This window comes from Caenorhabditis elegans, chromosome IV, assembly GCF_000002985.6.
Source record: "Caenorhabditis elegans chromosome IV".
Taxonomy (NCBI): domain Eukaryota; kingdom Metazoa; phylum Nematoda; class Chromadorea; order Rhabditida; family Rhabditidae; genus Caenorhabditis; species Caenorhabditis elegans.
In genome coordinates this window covers 13,009,158-13,024,954 of record NC_003282.8, presented here as the reverse complement: position 1 = coordinate 13,024,954, position 15,797 = coordinate 13,009,158, and the positions used below count along the sequence as shown (strand labels likewise).

Here is a 15,797-nt window from a genome sequence, read left to right as displayed (position 1 = left end):
AGCGCCGGGGCAATCCGATTTTTTGCGTCTCACACAGGTGGAAGAAGAAGAAGAAGACGAATGGGAAAAACAAGATTAGAGGGAGGGGATGGGGGGACATTTGGAGAAGAAAATAAAATGCATTGAATAAATACAGGGCTTCGAATTTATTTTTAAATAATATATGTGGTTTTTTTTCTTTTCTTGTTCCTAGATTATATGATTATTTCTTCTGATTCGAAGGAAGCTGTCTAGAAAATATTTGAAATCCGATCGTTTCAATAACAAGAATGACAACAGAACTTTGGAATCTTCTGGTTTTTTTTTCAAACAAAAACATAAAAAATAAAAACTCACCATTTGAGGAGCTGGTTCCAACATTTGGTAGTCCGGTTGCTTGTGCAGCTACCGTATCCCTTACAGGTGCTAACACGTCAATCATCGTTTTTGATGCGCGTAGAGGTGTGACAATGTTCGTCGAGTTCGTCGGTCCTCGTACTGTTCCAAAAAACTGAAAAATTAAATTTTATCATGGGTCTTGCTTGATACGATCTTGTACTAGCTGGAGTGGGATCAACAAAACTTTGCTTCAGAGTCGTGGTAGGACCCATAAGGAAAAAAGCACGCACCTTTAAAAAGATTTTACAAAAAAAAATCTTCTGCAAAATAGCTCCACCTACATTTTGTTACTTTTCATTAAAAAAAAACAAACCAAGATATGGGCGGAGTCTAATTTGGGGAACTTATAAGGAAAACTTTCGATTTTTTTTTCTTAATTTCAAAATATAAAAACTGTCCAACCACACGTGGAGATGACGATTTCATCAGTGTAAATGGCTGATAAGAAACCCAAATTTTTGAAATAAATATTTTTTTAGTTGTTTTGAAGACCATTTTTCTGTCTAAAATAAAAGATCTTACCGCTTGGGTCTGGTGACTATTGATGTGTTGTTGGCGTGGCAGAGACTGCTGATAAGCGTAGTTCGGACGAACGGCTTGCTGCTGACCAAGAAGTTGTGAGCTCGACGATTGCGGATTCGAGTAAAGTGACGAGGCGGTTTGTTGGAGCGGAGCCAAGTGTTGCTGCGATCCACCGAGACGCCGTTGCTGTTGAGCTTGTCCACTCGGAAACTCGTATGATCCTGTAAATAGGGGGAATATTAGGAGTGAATAATATATTTTAAAAAAGTAAATTTTTGGTTGGTAAGGAGATCGAATGTCAATAGAAGATGAAAAGGTATGATTGAATAGATGTCGTGACGATGTGAATAATTAATATTAGAATTTGCTCTGACGCAGAATCAAGAAAAAGAGGAAAAGAAGAAGAAGAAAATGAGAAGAGTAGGAAGAAGCTAGATCCCCACTGACTTTTCTGAATATCTGAATTTGGTCTGAATTTGAAATTCTGAATTTCAAACGAAGAAATGTATAAAAATAGAACATGGTGTTTCAGATTCTGGATTTTTCAAAAGGTGTGTGCTGTTGCAGGTAGTAAGAAGAAATTTTAGATTAAAAGTCGAAGAACAATCAACTCAAAATTCTGCAGCGGAAAAACGAAAATTATCCATGTAATAAAAGGATGAAAAATTTTATATGTTCTGATAAGATATTTTGACCAAGTATCTATTGAAAAGAATTGATAATTGGGAAGAAACGAGTGAATAATTGAAATGATATAGTAGTGAAAGTGAGGTGTGCGGAAGCGATGGGAGAAAAATGCTGGCAATGAGCAAAAGCTCGCGCCGCCGGGCCGCCCCAACAAAACTGACCGGAAAAACAAACACGGTATTGGTGGGGGCTCTCTGGAACTGCGAGTGATGCGTGAGCCACCGCGTGAGCCGTGGTCTTTGAAGGGAGGAGCTGCCTCTCCAAATACGGGAAGCGATGCGAAAAGAAGGGAAAAAAGGAGTGCGAGGACAACAAAAAAAAACAGAACACAAACCGTATTCCGGTTTTGTGGCGCGCGGAGAGTGCGGAAAGCCGCGTGCTCTTTGCCGTGAGACGCCGAGAGAGACGCGCCCCGGAAAGCCGAGCAAACCAAACGCACGGAACAGCTGGTGGAGCCCCCAGTCTCTGCCGATGACGAACGATTTTGCGAACCGATTGACGTATTTGGTGGCACACAGGTCAGCTTGTGTACAGAGATGATAATGTAAAAACTACCCCGGAAATCCCTAGATTAAGCATATCTGGAACTAAAGTGAAGACTCTTACAACTTAAACATACTTTCAATTACTAAAAAGAAACACACACATCTAAAAGAAAGTCGGGACATTTAGAATTTCACTTAAAGTCCGCACATGTCAAGCCAGCGTGACACGAAACGTGTTGATGACAACTTGAAAAGTGATATTTATCCAGATGATTCATGCCAAAGTGAGAAAACGAAGGGAATTCAAGAAAGAGAGTGAACTTTAAACAAAGAATAAAAAAGTCTTAAAAAACTTTCACATCGAAAATAGAAAACTTATTTGAAATAGCATTTGAGTTGGAAATGTTGAAAACTGATCTTATATAATCTGAGATCTATGTTTCACAATTGAAAGTTCTGATTGCTCCATTTAAAAGCACACGCGAAGTTTTTGGGCCCCGCAACGAATTATCCAATTTTGTTTATGTAAAATGTTTCAAATTTTGAGGTTTTCCAGAAAAAATTTTTTTGTTGAAAGTTCGGGAAAACGAAATTACTGAAATGTAAATTTAAAACACTTTTTGGTATTAATTTCGGCTTTGTTTTTGAAAAAAAGTACCATTTTCCATATAAAAAAACTTGAAAAAAATACAGGAAAGAGCAACAATTTACGTTAGCGTCCAAAAAATCTATATGTACATCAATAAAAATTCGATTTTCACAAGCTCATGGTGTATCGAAAAAACACTTTTACATTCAAACTCCTCAAAATCGTAATAGAAATACCTGAGAAAAAGTCACAATGAAATCGAAACACGCAAAATTTAAATTAAATCACCCCGTCTCACACCTGACGACTTTTGCTCTGCGGACGCGAGCCGGCTGACCAACAGGTGACCTGCCTGAGAATTTCAAAATATCTGTTCAGTGACAGAGTGTTGTGCTCTCAGCTCTCAGAAAGAAGAGAAGAAGCTCCAAAATCAAGGGTGCTATGGATACCAATTTCGTATTCTGTGTCACTACCCTGCTCCATTTGAAATTCCAATTCAACATTTCTCTAGGGAGCCGCTACCGCTGCGCCCGTCACATACACAAAAAACAGCAGCAGCAACAGCTCAAAAACAAAACAGCTCATTGCCAAACAGATCAAGCCGAAACAGTAGGCAAACACACGCGGCTCAATGGACACTGGGCAGTTTACGTGTGAGTGCTCGGAGAGCTAGTGCTTTCGTCATCCATATACACGCAGCGTAGAACGTTGGCGCGCGCGCTCCGAGACATTGACGACGTACTGTGTATTGACATTACGGGCGAAAATGGGCAAAAAGAAATAATAGAGCAAAAGTATATAGGCGCGGAAGGAAAAGATGCGCGCGCGAGAGGGGGCAACAACGCTCTTTTCCGCAGAGAACTGCTGATCACAAAACGCGTTAGAGGGAAAAAGTGTACTTTTCGTCGAGTTCAGCAAGTTTCAAGTTTGCTGCCAAGGTGTGTGTGTGTGTGTGTGTGCGTCCTAGTAAAATCGGTGAAGCATAACAAAAACTTCCAGGTGAAATAGAAAAAAGAGGAAAGAAGGAAATATGGATTAAGCTCATGCTCATGAGATTACGCATACACACCTTCCTATATCATTTTCCCAGTGACGTGGCAAAAGACGTCGGTCGCCTAATTTAATTCAGTCTGTGGCGCGGGCTCATTCTGAAAGATCACCCGAAAGCTTTATTTTGAGAAAATCGGAAAATACCAAGAGATTTTTGAATTTCAGGATATTGGGGAAAATGGATAAGAGTTGGTTTGCAGGGGGATTTTAAGAGGTTAAACGTTTGATAAATGTTTTGCGGAAATTCGAATTTAAAGCAGGGAGGGATTTATGCAGAATTAGTCTGCTTATATCTCTAAATTCTTGGCAAGGGCATGTTGAAGATTACGCAAAAATCTGGAAAATAGTAGGCAGGCAGACAAGTAGGCGAACAGGAATGAAACAGGCACCTACGCCTGAAAATGTGTATAGTACCTGTGTTGAAGGTTTTTTGGCAATGCCAAAGATATGCCAAAATTCAGTTGCATGTTATTTGTTTTCATGATTGAAAAAATCCTGCCATCAAGGCGACATTGTGCCTACCTGAACGCCTACTGCCAAAGTACTTGTCAGCTTTCTTAAAACAAATTAAAATTTAAAAAAAAGCTAATCTACACGACTTAAAAATCCATATAGAAGGCGGTAAGTAGGTAACGATGTAGGCAGGCGTAAGACGCGCCTACTAACCATAAAAAGCCTAAGTAGCACTCCTTTTGATAATGCAGAAATTTAAACCAAAATTCAGTAACATTTTAAGTTTGCTCTATAAAAACATACCTACTTGTTTGGTGCATAACCGCGAGCCTACTGCTCAAGTACTCCTAAAATGTGCCCACCTACTACGAGAAATCTACGTTTTCACATTCTTTGGAAAAACGAACTTTTTTGAATAAGTTTCTGCTAAAGTTTATCTAAACAGAAGAAAATTCTCAAAATCTAGGCAGAAAGCCCCTATCAATTAGATTAACATTAGATTTCAGAGAGATTATTATAACATGAATGACAAATTCATTCGGACTAAATGTATAGTTTGCCACAAAATATTATTTTGCAGAGGCAATTGAATGTCAAACTGGCATTCTCATTGACAGGAACTCACAAATTTCCAGATCAGAAAACATGAACAGCTGAAAACTAAAGGAAGAAGGGTAACTAGGTGACATTGTCATGGCGATGAGACGACGCCTTTCTCCTCTTTCTCATCTTACATCCTCGACCGTAAAGAATTATATTTCCCTGTTTTTCCTTCAATTCTTTCTGTTTTCATGATGAAATGAAGGTGGTAGGAGGAACTGGTACTGTCTTCAGAAATTTCGAAAAAACATGATCATTTTGCCACCTCCTCTCCATTCTCTCCGGAGAGCGCGCTTGTTGACCAATTTCGAGAGGCTTTACCCCTCCTTCGAAGGGCAGCAGACATCAAAACCGGGCATACTTTAGGAAATATATATCATCATCACAACAAATAAATAAAATTTGAGAACCAAGGGATGTAATAAACGTGCAAAAAGTATCCAAAATCTGGCAAGCACGTGATTTGTCGCCGCCAGAGCATTAGAAAAAAGAAGAGAAAAGCAGAAGACGTTATATTGAGAAAAAAGCGGTGGTGAAGGGGGAAAAATGATAATCCGCGTGCATTTGGCACGTATTAGATGGTGTTCTACGCATGAATTGGATACAAATTGCAATGAGGAACTGGCTGGGAGATGAGTCAATTCAGATGAAAAACAAAGTTGAGAGAGGTAGTTGCGGTTTGACGGGGGCGCCCTAATGACCGCCCTGTGTGCATTTTATCGCCAAGGTGTTTGCACGTTGTTTGACATAAAAACAATCATTTTTAAGCCTTTTCTAATATTTTCGGAGGCGTTCTCCGGGAGAGAAATAGGCGAGCTTGAGCCACAAAAACTTTTAACTATCGTACATGACTCCTAAAAAATAAGGTGGAAAATCCATAATTAGAAAACCAAGGCCAAGATCTCGCGGTAAGACCCCATGTTTCAGAATTTTGTCAGCAAAAATTGAGTTCCGCTTATCAAGAGCTTAACAAAACTGTAATTATGACATAAATAGATAATTAGGCTCCGGTACGACAATCACGAGGTACTGTAGGGCTCTATTGCGGTACCTAGACAAATTTAAACACTGAAATACTCATGCTCGAATTAAAGCTCACAGTCGGGAGAGCTCAAATTCCTAAATCGAAATTCATAAAACCGGTCTCTACATCAATCCAGCTTTGTCAAGAAATTGCGGTATCCAAGAATACAACCTCATAAATGTACGAGAAGCAGTTGTAGGTTGTCATTATCAAAAAAGACAACTGGAAGCATAGCTAATGGCAACATGGGGGCAGTAATGGTGGTTGGAAGAACTAGACATAGCGCCTAATGGCAGTCGAACATCATACGGGGCATGTTGTTGACATTGAGGCCAAAAAAAAGTGACGTGGCAATTTTTTAATGCTTCTTACTGAAATTTCAGATCCAATTTGGAAATGCCCTCCGCCAAAATTCAACCAAAAACCTCCATTATGAATAATTCAAGCACATTGTTTTTCTTGAAGCTTTTGTCTAAAAGTAGTAAAAGTTAAGTTTAGAAAACAGGAGAGGAAACCTTTTAACTATGAGTCAGGCGAACTGAAAATTGAAAAAATGGTTTTTTCTTCGTACAGAAATCAAAATTCTCTTCTTTTCCAGAGAAAATATGAACAGAAAGCTTTCAGCCAACCCCTTTAACCAAATAATCCGCAAGGATTATCAGATATTATTGTTATCATTAGATTTCCAGAAAAAAAAACGATTTACAAAGAAATTTAGGATAAGAAAATTTCCTTTTTGAGAACATAATAATATTAATAAAACTAGGAAAAGAAATATGAATAAACTATAGAAACGTCGTAAAAGAGTGTCGAAGTCGTCGTGTTGGTGGTGGGTGAGTGTTTATGCAAAAACAAACAAAAATGGTGAAGCAGCTCCTCCAGCGCCGCGGGGGAAAAGCTCATGCACAGAAAGAGAGAGTGTATCTGGCGGGGCTCAGAGTCATTCAAAAAGTAATAAACATAGATACATTACGTTTCGGGTGGAATATTCGAGAAGAAGTACAGGTCACGTGGACTCTTTAGGCCATGTTGAAGACTGGTCGGGATAACAGGAACCTAACAAAACTCAACTTCTTGCCTTCAAGGCTGCCTACGCCTGATTTGTGCTTACTCTAAAAGTATGCGAAAATATTTTCAGTATCTCAATTGAGACCTTAATAGTAACCACCAAACACCGACGTTTATGCAAAAAAGCGAAGAATAGATAGTAGGCAGGCAGGTAGGCATAATAATCGGCATGCTCGTCTGTCATAGAATTTTAAAAAATTATGAAAAGCATTGCTCTGCACTAGTATATCAACAATAGAAATTCAAAAATTCTATTTTCCAAGCTCCAGAGCTTCTCCTCTGAAACTTAATCAAAAATGGCAACAAAAGCGGAAATTAGATTTCATTTCCAGAAACTGTGTTTCACGTGGTAACAGCTCGCCGAGCTGCGAATGAAATTTGACTACTTTGTGCATTCAGAGCTTCACTATTCAATAATACAAATACACGAGAAAGTGAAAAGCATTTGGAGTACAGTTTCCGGTTTTTTGCCTCCCCGTCTCTTCCGTCTCTAATCATGAAAAAGAAAATATAATACTTGGAAATAAAGGTGTGAGGATTTAAATTATCTGGCTTCATAATTGGTTTCTTAAACAGAGCAAAACATTTTGGTCTGATATTTGAGCTAAAAAGTTTCTAAATTTAATTCAACGACGTCAGAACTTCTTAGTAAACTTCAGAGTGCATTTCCACATGTTTTAGTGGAGTTAAAATATATTATTCATAATTTTCATACCAACAACAATAACAATAACTAAAATAGACAGCTGAAAATATTAAAAAAAATAATGCGAAGAAGCCATCGTTTTCTCCCAGAGGGGCTACTACCACTACTATAGTGTTCTTTCGAAGCCGCCGTGCCCAGTAGCAGGAGGAGAAGGAAGAGGCCATTGACAGACAAAAAACTGGCGTTATTGGTCTTTCTCTATTGAAAAAGCCAAGGGCAAAAATGAAAGAGGCTTGTGTCCTCCATGATTGGGTGATGATGAGCGTGAGAATAAAGAATATGAAACGAAAAAGGAAAGAAAAAGGGCGTGAAGCTGTGAAAAGAGTGAGGACGCAAAAACCAAATCAGATTTGCATTCGGAAGAACAAAACTTGAGCAGTCGCGCGCCGACGAGGAGCCTCGAAAAGGGGGTAATTGGCGGAGAACAGGGAATGAAAAGGAGCAGAAGGCGAGATAGAGAAGAGGAGGAAAGTGATATCTAGATGGAGGATCTGAAGAAGAAGAAGAGCCGACTGGGAAGAAATTAGGCAAAGGAATATATTTTCAAGGAGCATGACGTCTTCGCAAAGACAGAAAAGAGATAAAACTCCAAGAAAAAGATGGAAGGTCGAACTACAAAGTCAACACGTTCCAAATTTTAATAAAAAATATGGGTCATTAACTTTAAAGAAAATATTATCGAAAAGAAGAACACATTTGCGATGACGAACAAACAAATGGTGGAAAAATTCTTGATGAAGGTGATGATAAGAATCATCAATTTAGGCCTAAGCCTAAGACAGCCTAAGCATAAGCATAAACCTAAGCCTATGCCTATGCCCAAACCTTCTTGAAATAAGGGCCCAGACAAGCTGATAACCATTTCAAAACAAAAATTCCAATTCCCATAAGAAAATAAGAAAATTATGAAGCTCCTCAATAACAAGTCTAGTAAAGGAATATTCCAGAAATTTCATAAATTCTTGGAATTTTTGATGTGGGGAGAGGCAAAGAATCTGAGAGCACTGGCTTGGCTTGTCAAAAAAATTCATAGAAATAGTCCAAGTTTTGCCAAAAAAAGTGCATTTTTCCAATGCACTAAAGAATTGTTAACGGTGGAGTGAAAGGAAATAGGAAAACAAGAAAAAAGGCGAGGAAAACCTCACTGATCATACTAAAAATAAAGAGATTTGCATTTTTCCAAGAAATCTCAGAAAAGCTTAACAGAAGCTTAGCAAAAATTGGCTTTATTTGAAATAAGTGACCACACGAAAGATTGAAAGAGGCAGCAGTCTCAAATTGAGCTCTAGCTTTCTCTATGCAATGAACAATGTAATACGCGCCCTTGCTTCTTCTTCTTCTTCTTATTCTTCAGCTTCTTCGTTCATTAGACAGCTGGTTGAGGAGTAGAAAATTGAGAGAGATGCAGAGAAATAGAGAAGGAGAAGAAGAAAAAGACGACAAAGTATATAGGGCCATTTTAAATGACGACGAGATTGAAGAGTAGAAGAAGAAGAAGCAGTAGAGAGAAAATGAAACAAGTTGAGAAATCGGTCTCCAGAGAGACATTAGAAAAGGACAAGCGAACGGGCAGAAAAAAATTGGCAAAAAAAATATTATCGTTCGAGGCAAAACAGGGCGTTTTTCGGGCAATCTGCCTGATGAAATTATGTCTAATAGTAGAGCTTCCAAGTAAATTTTCTTGCCTCCAGAGCTTGCCTACCATGGAATACCTAGAGAAAACATATCTGACCACAAAACGTTTGTGAAAAAGCAAAGCCAAAGCGAAAAAATCGAATTTCCGGAGAAATTTCGAAATAGTTTTCTATCCAAACTAGATTCGCTCTCAACATTGTTTATTAATAGACCTAAAGCTGCTGTTCGTAATAGAAATTCGCGAATCAAATGCATCGATTACCGCACATAAACATAAAGAATAAAGGAGAGAGAGACACTTTCATGCATCAGCTTTCTCTTCATGTGTGTGTTCGGAGAAAGTGCTTTTGGATACATACACATAGTACTAGTACGCATAAAACGAAAGGAAAAAGTGCCCGGCTTTCCTGTGAAAAGAATAAGAAAACTGACGAGGAAAATTGGAATTTCCCTCGATTGCGCAAGTGGCCAAAAACCGAGCAACAGAGTTTGGAATTTCGAATTTCGAAGCACTACATTCTCAGTCAGAACGCCTACTTTTCCTATTTTAAGACAAATGTGGGGAACTACAAAATGAAATATATTATACAAATTGACGTAAATATGAATGATGATAAAAATATTTGAAAAAAAAAAACTAACCGTTGTCAAACGATGACGTCTGCACGTAGTTGACGAGATGCGGATTTGCAGACGAGTTGATAACTGGAGGAGAAATATCTCGAATTGATTGCTTCAAATCACGAGAAATTGTACCTAGTGGTCCATAGAGATTGTTGGTCGACGAATTCGTGGACGACGGTTGATGGTAGCTTCGAGTGAGCGTGTTTCCGGAGCCGAGAGCCGGGTTACGGTGTCCCTGGAAAAAATTCCTTAAATTTTAACCGCCGCACAGCCTAGTATCTTGTGTATCCAACATCCAGCATTCCTTACCTGTACAAGACTGTTGCTGCTTGCCGAGTTCTGTGAGCTTCCGAGCAGATTTGGTGGCAACGAGTTTTGCGAATGGTATACCGGATGATGATGGTTGGAGCTGGACGATGATGCTCCCGAGAAGGAGGTTGGCGCGGCGGCAAACGACGCCGATTGTGGAATCTGCGGCAGATAGAGTTGCCGAACAAGAGTTGTTGATGTGGGACACTCACTGAAAAAAATGGGACATGTGATTAGGTAGAATTATTTGATTGGGGTGGAAGAATTTCACATTTTAAAATTTAAAATTAAATCGAGGTTGCTAAACCCTTAATTTTCCCAATTAAACCATCATAAAAGTTTGCTAAATTGGCTTGTAAGTTCGATTTATGCCAAATAGTGAAAGTGTACAATTTTCCCCCCGACTAGACTGAAAAACAATAAATGGGATGAATGAAAAATGTATCCCACTACAATGTAAAAATGCGTACCAAAAGACTAGCCCCACAGCTAATCTCAAAATCTGTAAAAACATCAAAAAACAACTCAGAAAAAGAAGAAAAAAAAAACACAATTTTGTAATACGTACAGTTAAGTAGAAGGGGCAGCGATTAACGAGAGGACATAGAGATAATCAGTCGGTAAGGGAAAAAAGTGTTTTTATCTAAAAATCAATGAATTTAGATCTAAAAAGTCGATTAAAAATTAGATCTTGATGGTGTAAAGAGGTGAAAGGGTTGAAGTACAACATCAGGTGATGGAGAATAATTACAAATGATGGATGATCTTTGAAAATTATTAGCAAAATAAAGGTACACGTGATAAGCGCCAAAAAAAAGCCATGCACATGAATCTGAAGACGTGTCTTCCTACTGTCGAAAATTTAGCTACAAAATGCAATGCAGCCGACACCTCACGGGATCAGAACAATGTGTGGAGGCTGCCAAAACTGCGGAACACGGAAAGTGTCGGGCGCTACTACTTGACCGTTGCTACAGCACCCGACACCTCACGGGCTCAGATAGAAAATATGTGGCTACGGGAAAACGACTATTTTCGGGTAATTTTGAACACAAATAAAAATTGAGGTCACTGAATTAAAAATTTAAAACTTGGATTAATCATCATTGAATAAATTAACTGAACAAATGAACACCTAATTCATTTCTCATTCATTCTCACTTTCTTTCCAGCCTCCTTCCACACCTTATTAGTCATGCGAAAAGAACGAGAAGCACCGTGAAAATCGGAGAAGAGAGTGAACGTTTCGGCTAATCTATTCCTCAGTGTGGTGGCCAATTCTCTCTCTCTTTATAAATCAATTGCCATCATCAACATTTTGCCCATTTTATTAATAGGTACGATGCCTTCTGGCGGCGTCGTTTTCACTTTCGCATGGAAACACAGGCAGGAGATCGACCAACGTTTGAATGGAAATTGAGAGAGACAGAGACATAGACGGTGAAAGAAAAGGCGTGATGGTAGAGGTACAACTGGTGTCAATTAAAACTTTTCAATGGTAATAAACTACACGGGGAGGGGGTATCGAGGTGTCCGATCTTTAAAGAGTGAGAAGGAGGGATAATGGTAGAAGTTCGAAAAATATTTTTTACAAAGTAGAAATCCCGAAGATTGGGGAGCATCGGGTCCTACCGGCAGTTTTGAACGAAGGACATAAGACGAGGGGAGGCATTTCCGGGTATATGGAGGCGTTTTCAGACCCCGAGACATGTCGCCCCGCCCTCGTATGTTAACTTATTTTGCAGTGAAACAAAAAAATTATCAAAAATCTTTCCCTGACCAAGTGTAATATAATCGTTCAGACTACAGATGTTCTGATTAGAAATATGTGGTTTGGCGCCGTTCCTTAATTCGAGCACCTGCCTGTCAAGTGATTCGAATGGCAAAAAAATATCAAGGCTTAACGAAACGAGGGGCCTAAAAATTCCGGTTTAAAAATTAGAAAGAATTGTAATTTTGTGCAACGCTGAATTCAATACAACAAATGTGACAAATTGCTCATAATGCCGTCGGAAATGTGAGGGGAGGGCGAAGAGGCGAATGAGAAGCGTCTCCGTGACGCCTTGGCTGGGCGGAATTCCCACTGTAAACTTTTCGTTCACAAATTCAAAAAAATATTCACAATCTCTATGGGAATTATATTTGAAAGCCTGCCAGTTTTCCAGATACTTAAATTTTTAACTAAACTTACTAACTTTTTAACTTTTTAACTATTTTTAAATAAAATTCAACGACTTTTACTATATGCAAAACCTCACCTCGAAACATCAGGAAGACTTGGAAGTTTTTTGAAATTTTTCTTAGAAATATTCGAATCAGTCAGCGAATTCTTCATATTTGCAAAGAGGAATGAGCCCTGCTTTTGCGCGCGCGAGGAAGAGCCGCCTCTTTCCAGAAGAAAATGAAGGAATGAATGAAGGCAGGGAGCGATAAAAGAGGAGATAGAATTTGTGTTGGAAACTACATTTACAGGCGATTATTGTGTAGTATTAAGTACAAATCTCACAGCTTTGTAAGAGTTTTGGGGCTCTCGAGAAGGAGGAGGAGGAGGACTTATAAGCTTATGCAATTTGATCAAAAGTGCTAAACTTGGCTGAAATTTCAGAATCAAGCAGGTTTGTAGTTGTTTTGTAGAACTAATTTTTGCAAATATTAAAAATTTTAATTTGAAAAAGTTAGATCGTTTCGGATCAAAAAAAATTTCTCCGAAATTTGTTAGTAAGTCAAAAACTAATAATTAAAACTGAGAATTAAAAAAAATTACAGTAAACTTTTTGATTTACAACTATTATAAAACCGTAGTTTAAAAATTGCAAACTGTGACATCTCGGAGAAAAGCCAAAAAAAAAATTGCAAAAACTGTATGTTTTTACAGCTCCAACCATTTTGGCAATAAATAGGACAAGTATTTATTTTTACTGAAAAACTGGAAATTTGGTCATTCACAATAGGAAGTAATTTCTAAAACTACAGAAAGTGCTAAACAACACACAAAGCCAGCTAGCGGAGGATCGTTGCGAGTTGACCAGGTAGATCAAAAACAAAAAAAAATTGTACATACATCTCAAGAATCTGTAGATCACTGTATACAATCATAAAAGGTATGGAAAGCCTCTCCTAACGACTAATGAAAAAGGGAATCCCTGTGAGAGAGGCGAAGAACGATGAAGAATAGAAAAGACGGGTTTTTTACGAGTTGTTTCCATCATGGCCCGGCGTGTGTGTTGCCTCGGTTGGTTTGATTACGATGCCTCATTTTCCCGACCGCAAGGTCCTCCTAGTCTCCACCATACAGGTAAAGAAAACAGAAAACACTACCGAATTAGTACTTGTAATTAAAATAAAAATGTGTGTGTGTGGGGATAGATAGGGGAACGCGAGAACCTTATCTGGGGGAGGGTGGGGAAAGCGGGACTGAAGACTAACACAAGTGATACAGAGAGACAAAGATCGGAAAGATTCGGTGCGGATTTTTGATGACCAACATTTGATACGGTACTTTTGTGAGGAACGCTTTTTTTTGGAAAAAAATATCGTAGTTTTCTGAAAACTTCAGCACAAGGTTTGGCGAATTGGCAAAATTTTTTGCAAACTTTGAATTTTTCAAACAGAACCTTCACAATGTTTAAAAAAATTAAAACTGAAAATTTGTAGAAAAACCCTTTCTTGGTCAATTTCTTGATGTATGGAAATTCAGGAAAAATAGTTTTCTGCAACATTTGTATCACAACGAACAAAATAAAATTTTTGCACATTTGCTCTTAGGCTTGCGAATTTTTCTTTTAACTAAATCTAACAAGATCAAAAAGTTCCATAATTATTTCGTTCAAGTGAACAAATCTCTTGACACTTAAAAATCTCTAAAATCAACCTGTTTTCAAGAAACCATAAAATGTTCGTTTTCTGTAAATTGTCTACTTTCAAGTACAATCTATCTCATTTTTCCTCTTCTCACACACATTGAAATCGTACTTCGAAGAACAATCAGAAAACGTCTTGAAATTGGATAGGGTTAAGGGGGCAAGCACAAAAGGAGTCATTAAAGTTCCATTTTCAAAAAGTGGAGGAAAAAACTTCTGATGAGAACATCATGACGTGCAACTAAATTCTCCCTTCCCGGATATTTTCCTATCATTTTTCTTCGAAGAGAGGGTAAAGGGAGAAAAAGGCCAAGGGAACACTGATTGACTCTTTGAGCATTTTTACACTTTGTGTGTCTCGTTTAAAATGTTGTTACATTCAAAATTGTGAGAAATCGACGAGAGATAGGATTTGAAAAATTGTTCAATTGAAGCATAAGTTTCTACTGAAAAGTCGCTTAAAATTGCAAGTGGCTGAGGAAGTGATTTGATTTTTTTAAAATTTTTTTTAACCAAAAAAATACCGACCTCTACGTCTACTATAAAATATGCGTAAACTTACATGAGGTGAACACTAAAGGCCAGAGTTCAACTTAAAATAAAGGAAATCAGCAAACAGTAGGCAGGCAGGCAGGCATAAGGATATACCTACCAACAATTTAACAATTTACATTACTCCCTTTCTATTGTGACTAGACAACGGGGCCGCCTTACTCAAACGCCAATGCCAATAAACTACGTTAGCTTAGGTCTAACTGTTTTGTTTTAGAGTATGTAAGCTTCAAGGTATTCTAAAACAGCTGTTTTCAGAAAATGAATGTTTTGAAACTATTAAAGTGGGAGAAAAACAAAATTTTTAACAAAAATGTATTGAATCCTGATTAAAATTGCAAAATCAAACAGGTCTGAATCAAAAAAGAAATGATTGACTGTGAATCTAATTGTGAAATCGCTGGTATACCATTCTTGGGTACTCTTGATGACAAATACTCCCCCCACTCCTCCTTTTTATTGAAAAGAAAACACCTCTTCATTGAATGAGAAGGGTTCTCGATCTCAATTTTCATTGATTTTTTTCCTTGTTCCGCCTTTAGATTTCTATTACAATAATACATTGTGATTTTCAAAACATGTTCCAATTTCCAACTAATTAGGCCCTTTACACCAGCTTTTCAACTAATCAGGTTAAGCATAAATGGACAAAAAACATCAAAAAGTTTTCTCAAGGACCCCACAGGGTGTAAAGTTTAATGGGATCCATATGGTGGTCAATGGGGGGGGGCTTTCAAGGAAAATAAATGACCGTCTGCTGCAGGCACGACTTTTGAATATTTCTAGAAATTTCCTTAAGAACTTCAAAGTAATTCGAAATTGCAATATTTTAAACTACATACGTTTAGTGGGAAAATTGAAGAAAAAATTTGAAGAGAAAAAGAATCAAAAGCTCACTGTGAAACTGATCTTCCTTGTGCATCCAGACTCATTACACTGCGATCTCGCTGACCCTGAAATGATTTTTTTTGAATTTTAGGAGCAATTTGTTTAGAATTTTATAATCCTAGTAGAACTATAATAACTAGTAATATCAAAAATGAACATTTAAGAAATCACACAAAAGTTCAGAAAAAAGTCAATATCTTTACTTTTTCAGAGGAGAAATTTAAAAATTTTCAAACTCCATTTCAATTTGAAACTATAATTACATGCACTACTAATAGAGGTATAGCACACCCACCTGTTGTGTAACATCAATCGGTTGTTGCCCGTAACTTCGACTGTTACGTGTGAACGAGGCAAGAGCAGCCAT

General features: G+C 37.9%; 1 protein-coding gene and 1 non-coding gene across 7 annotated transcripts in view; both read right to left on the bottom strand.

Moving 5' to 3' along the window:
• mbk-2 (Dual specificity tyrosine-phosphorylation-regulated kinase mbk-2) overlaps positions 1 to 15,797 on the bottom strand; it is a gene marked incomplete at both ends in the record, with an annotated part of 26,804 nt that extends 11,007 nt beyond the window's left edge. For 2 of the 6 annotated variants that reach the window (NM_001444120.1, NM_001380497.1), the window contains 7 exons: positions 337 to 490; positions 901 to 1,121; positions 9,840 to 9,902; positions 9,954 to 10,056; positions 10,131 to 10,341; positions 15,440 to 15,495; positions 15,726 to 15,797. In NM_001444120.1, coding sequence (NP_001431092.1) covers positions 337 to 490; positions 901 to 1,121; positions 9,840 to 9,902; positions 9,954 to 10,056; positions 10,131 to 10,341; positions 15,440 to 15,495; positions 15,726 to 15,797 — 880 coding nt within the window. Of the gene's footprint in view, positions 1 to 336; positions 491 to 900; positions 1,122 to 9,839; positions 10,057 to 10,130; positions 10,342 to 15,439; positions 15,496 to 15,725 lie in introns of those variants that run through there. The other 4 variants (NM_001028037.4, NM_001028036.5, NM_001306988.3 and 1 more) reach the window with 2 other exon arrangements.
• Positions 15,298 to 15,318, bottom strand: 21ur-15150. The gene has a single exon (NR_056864.1).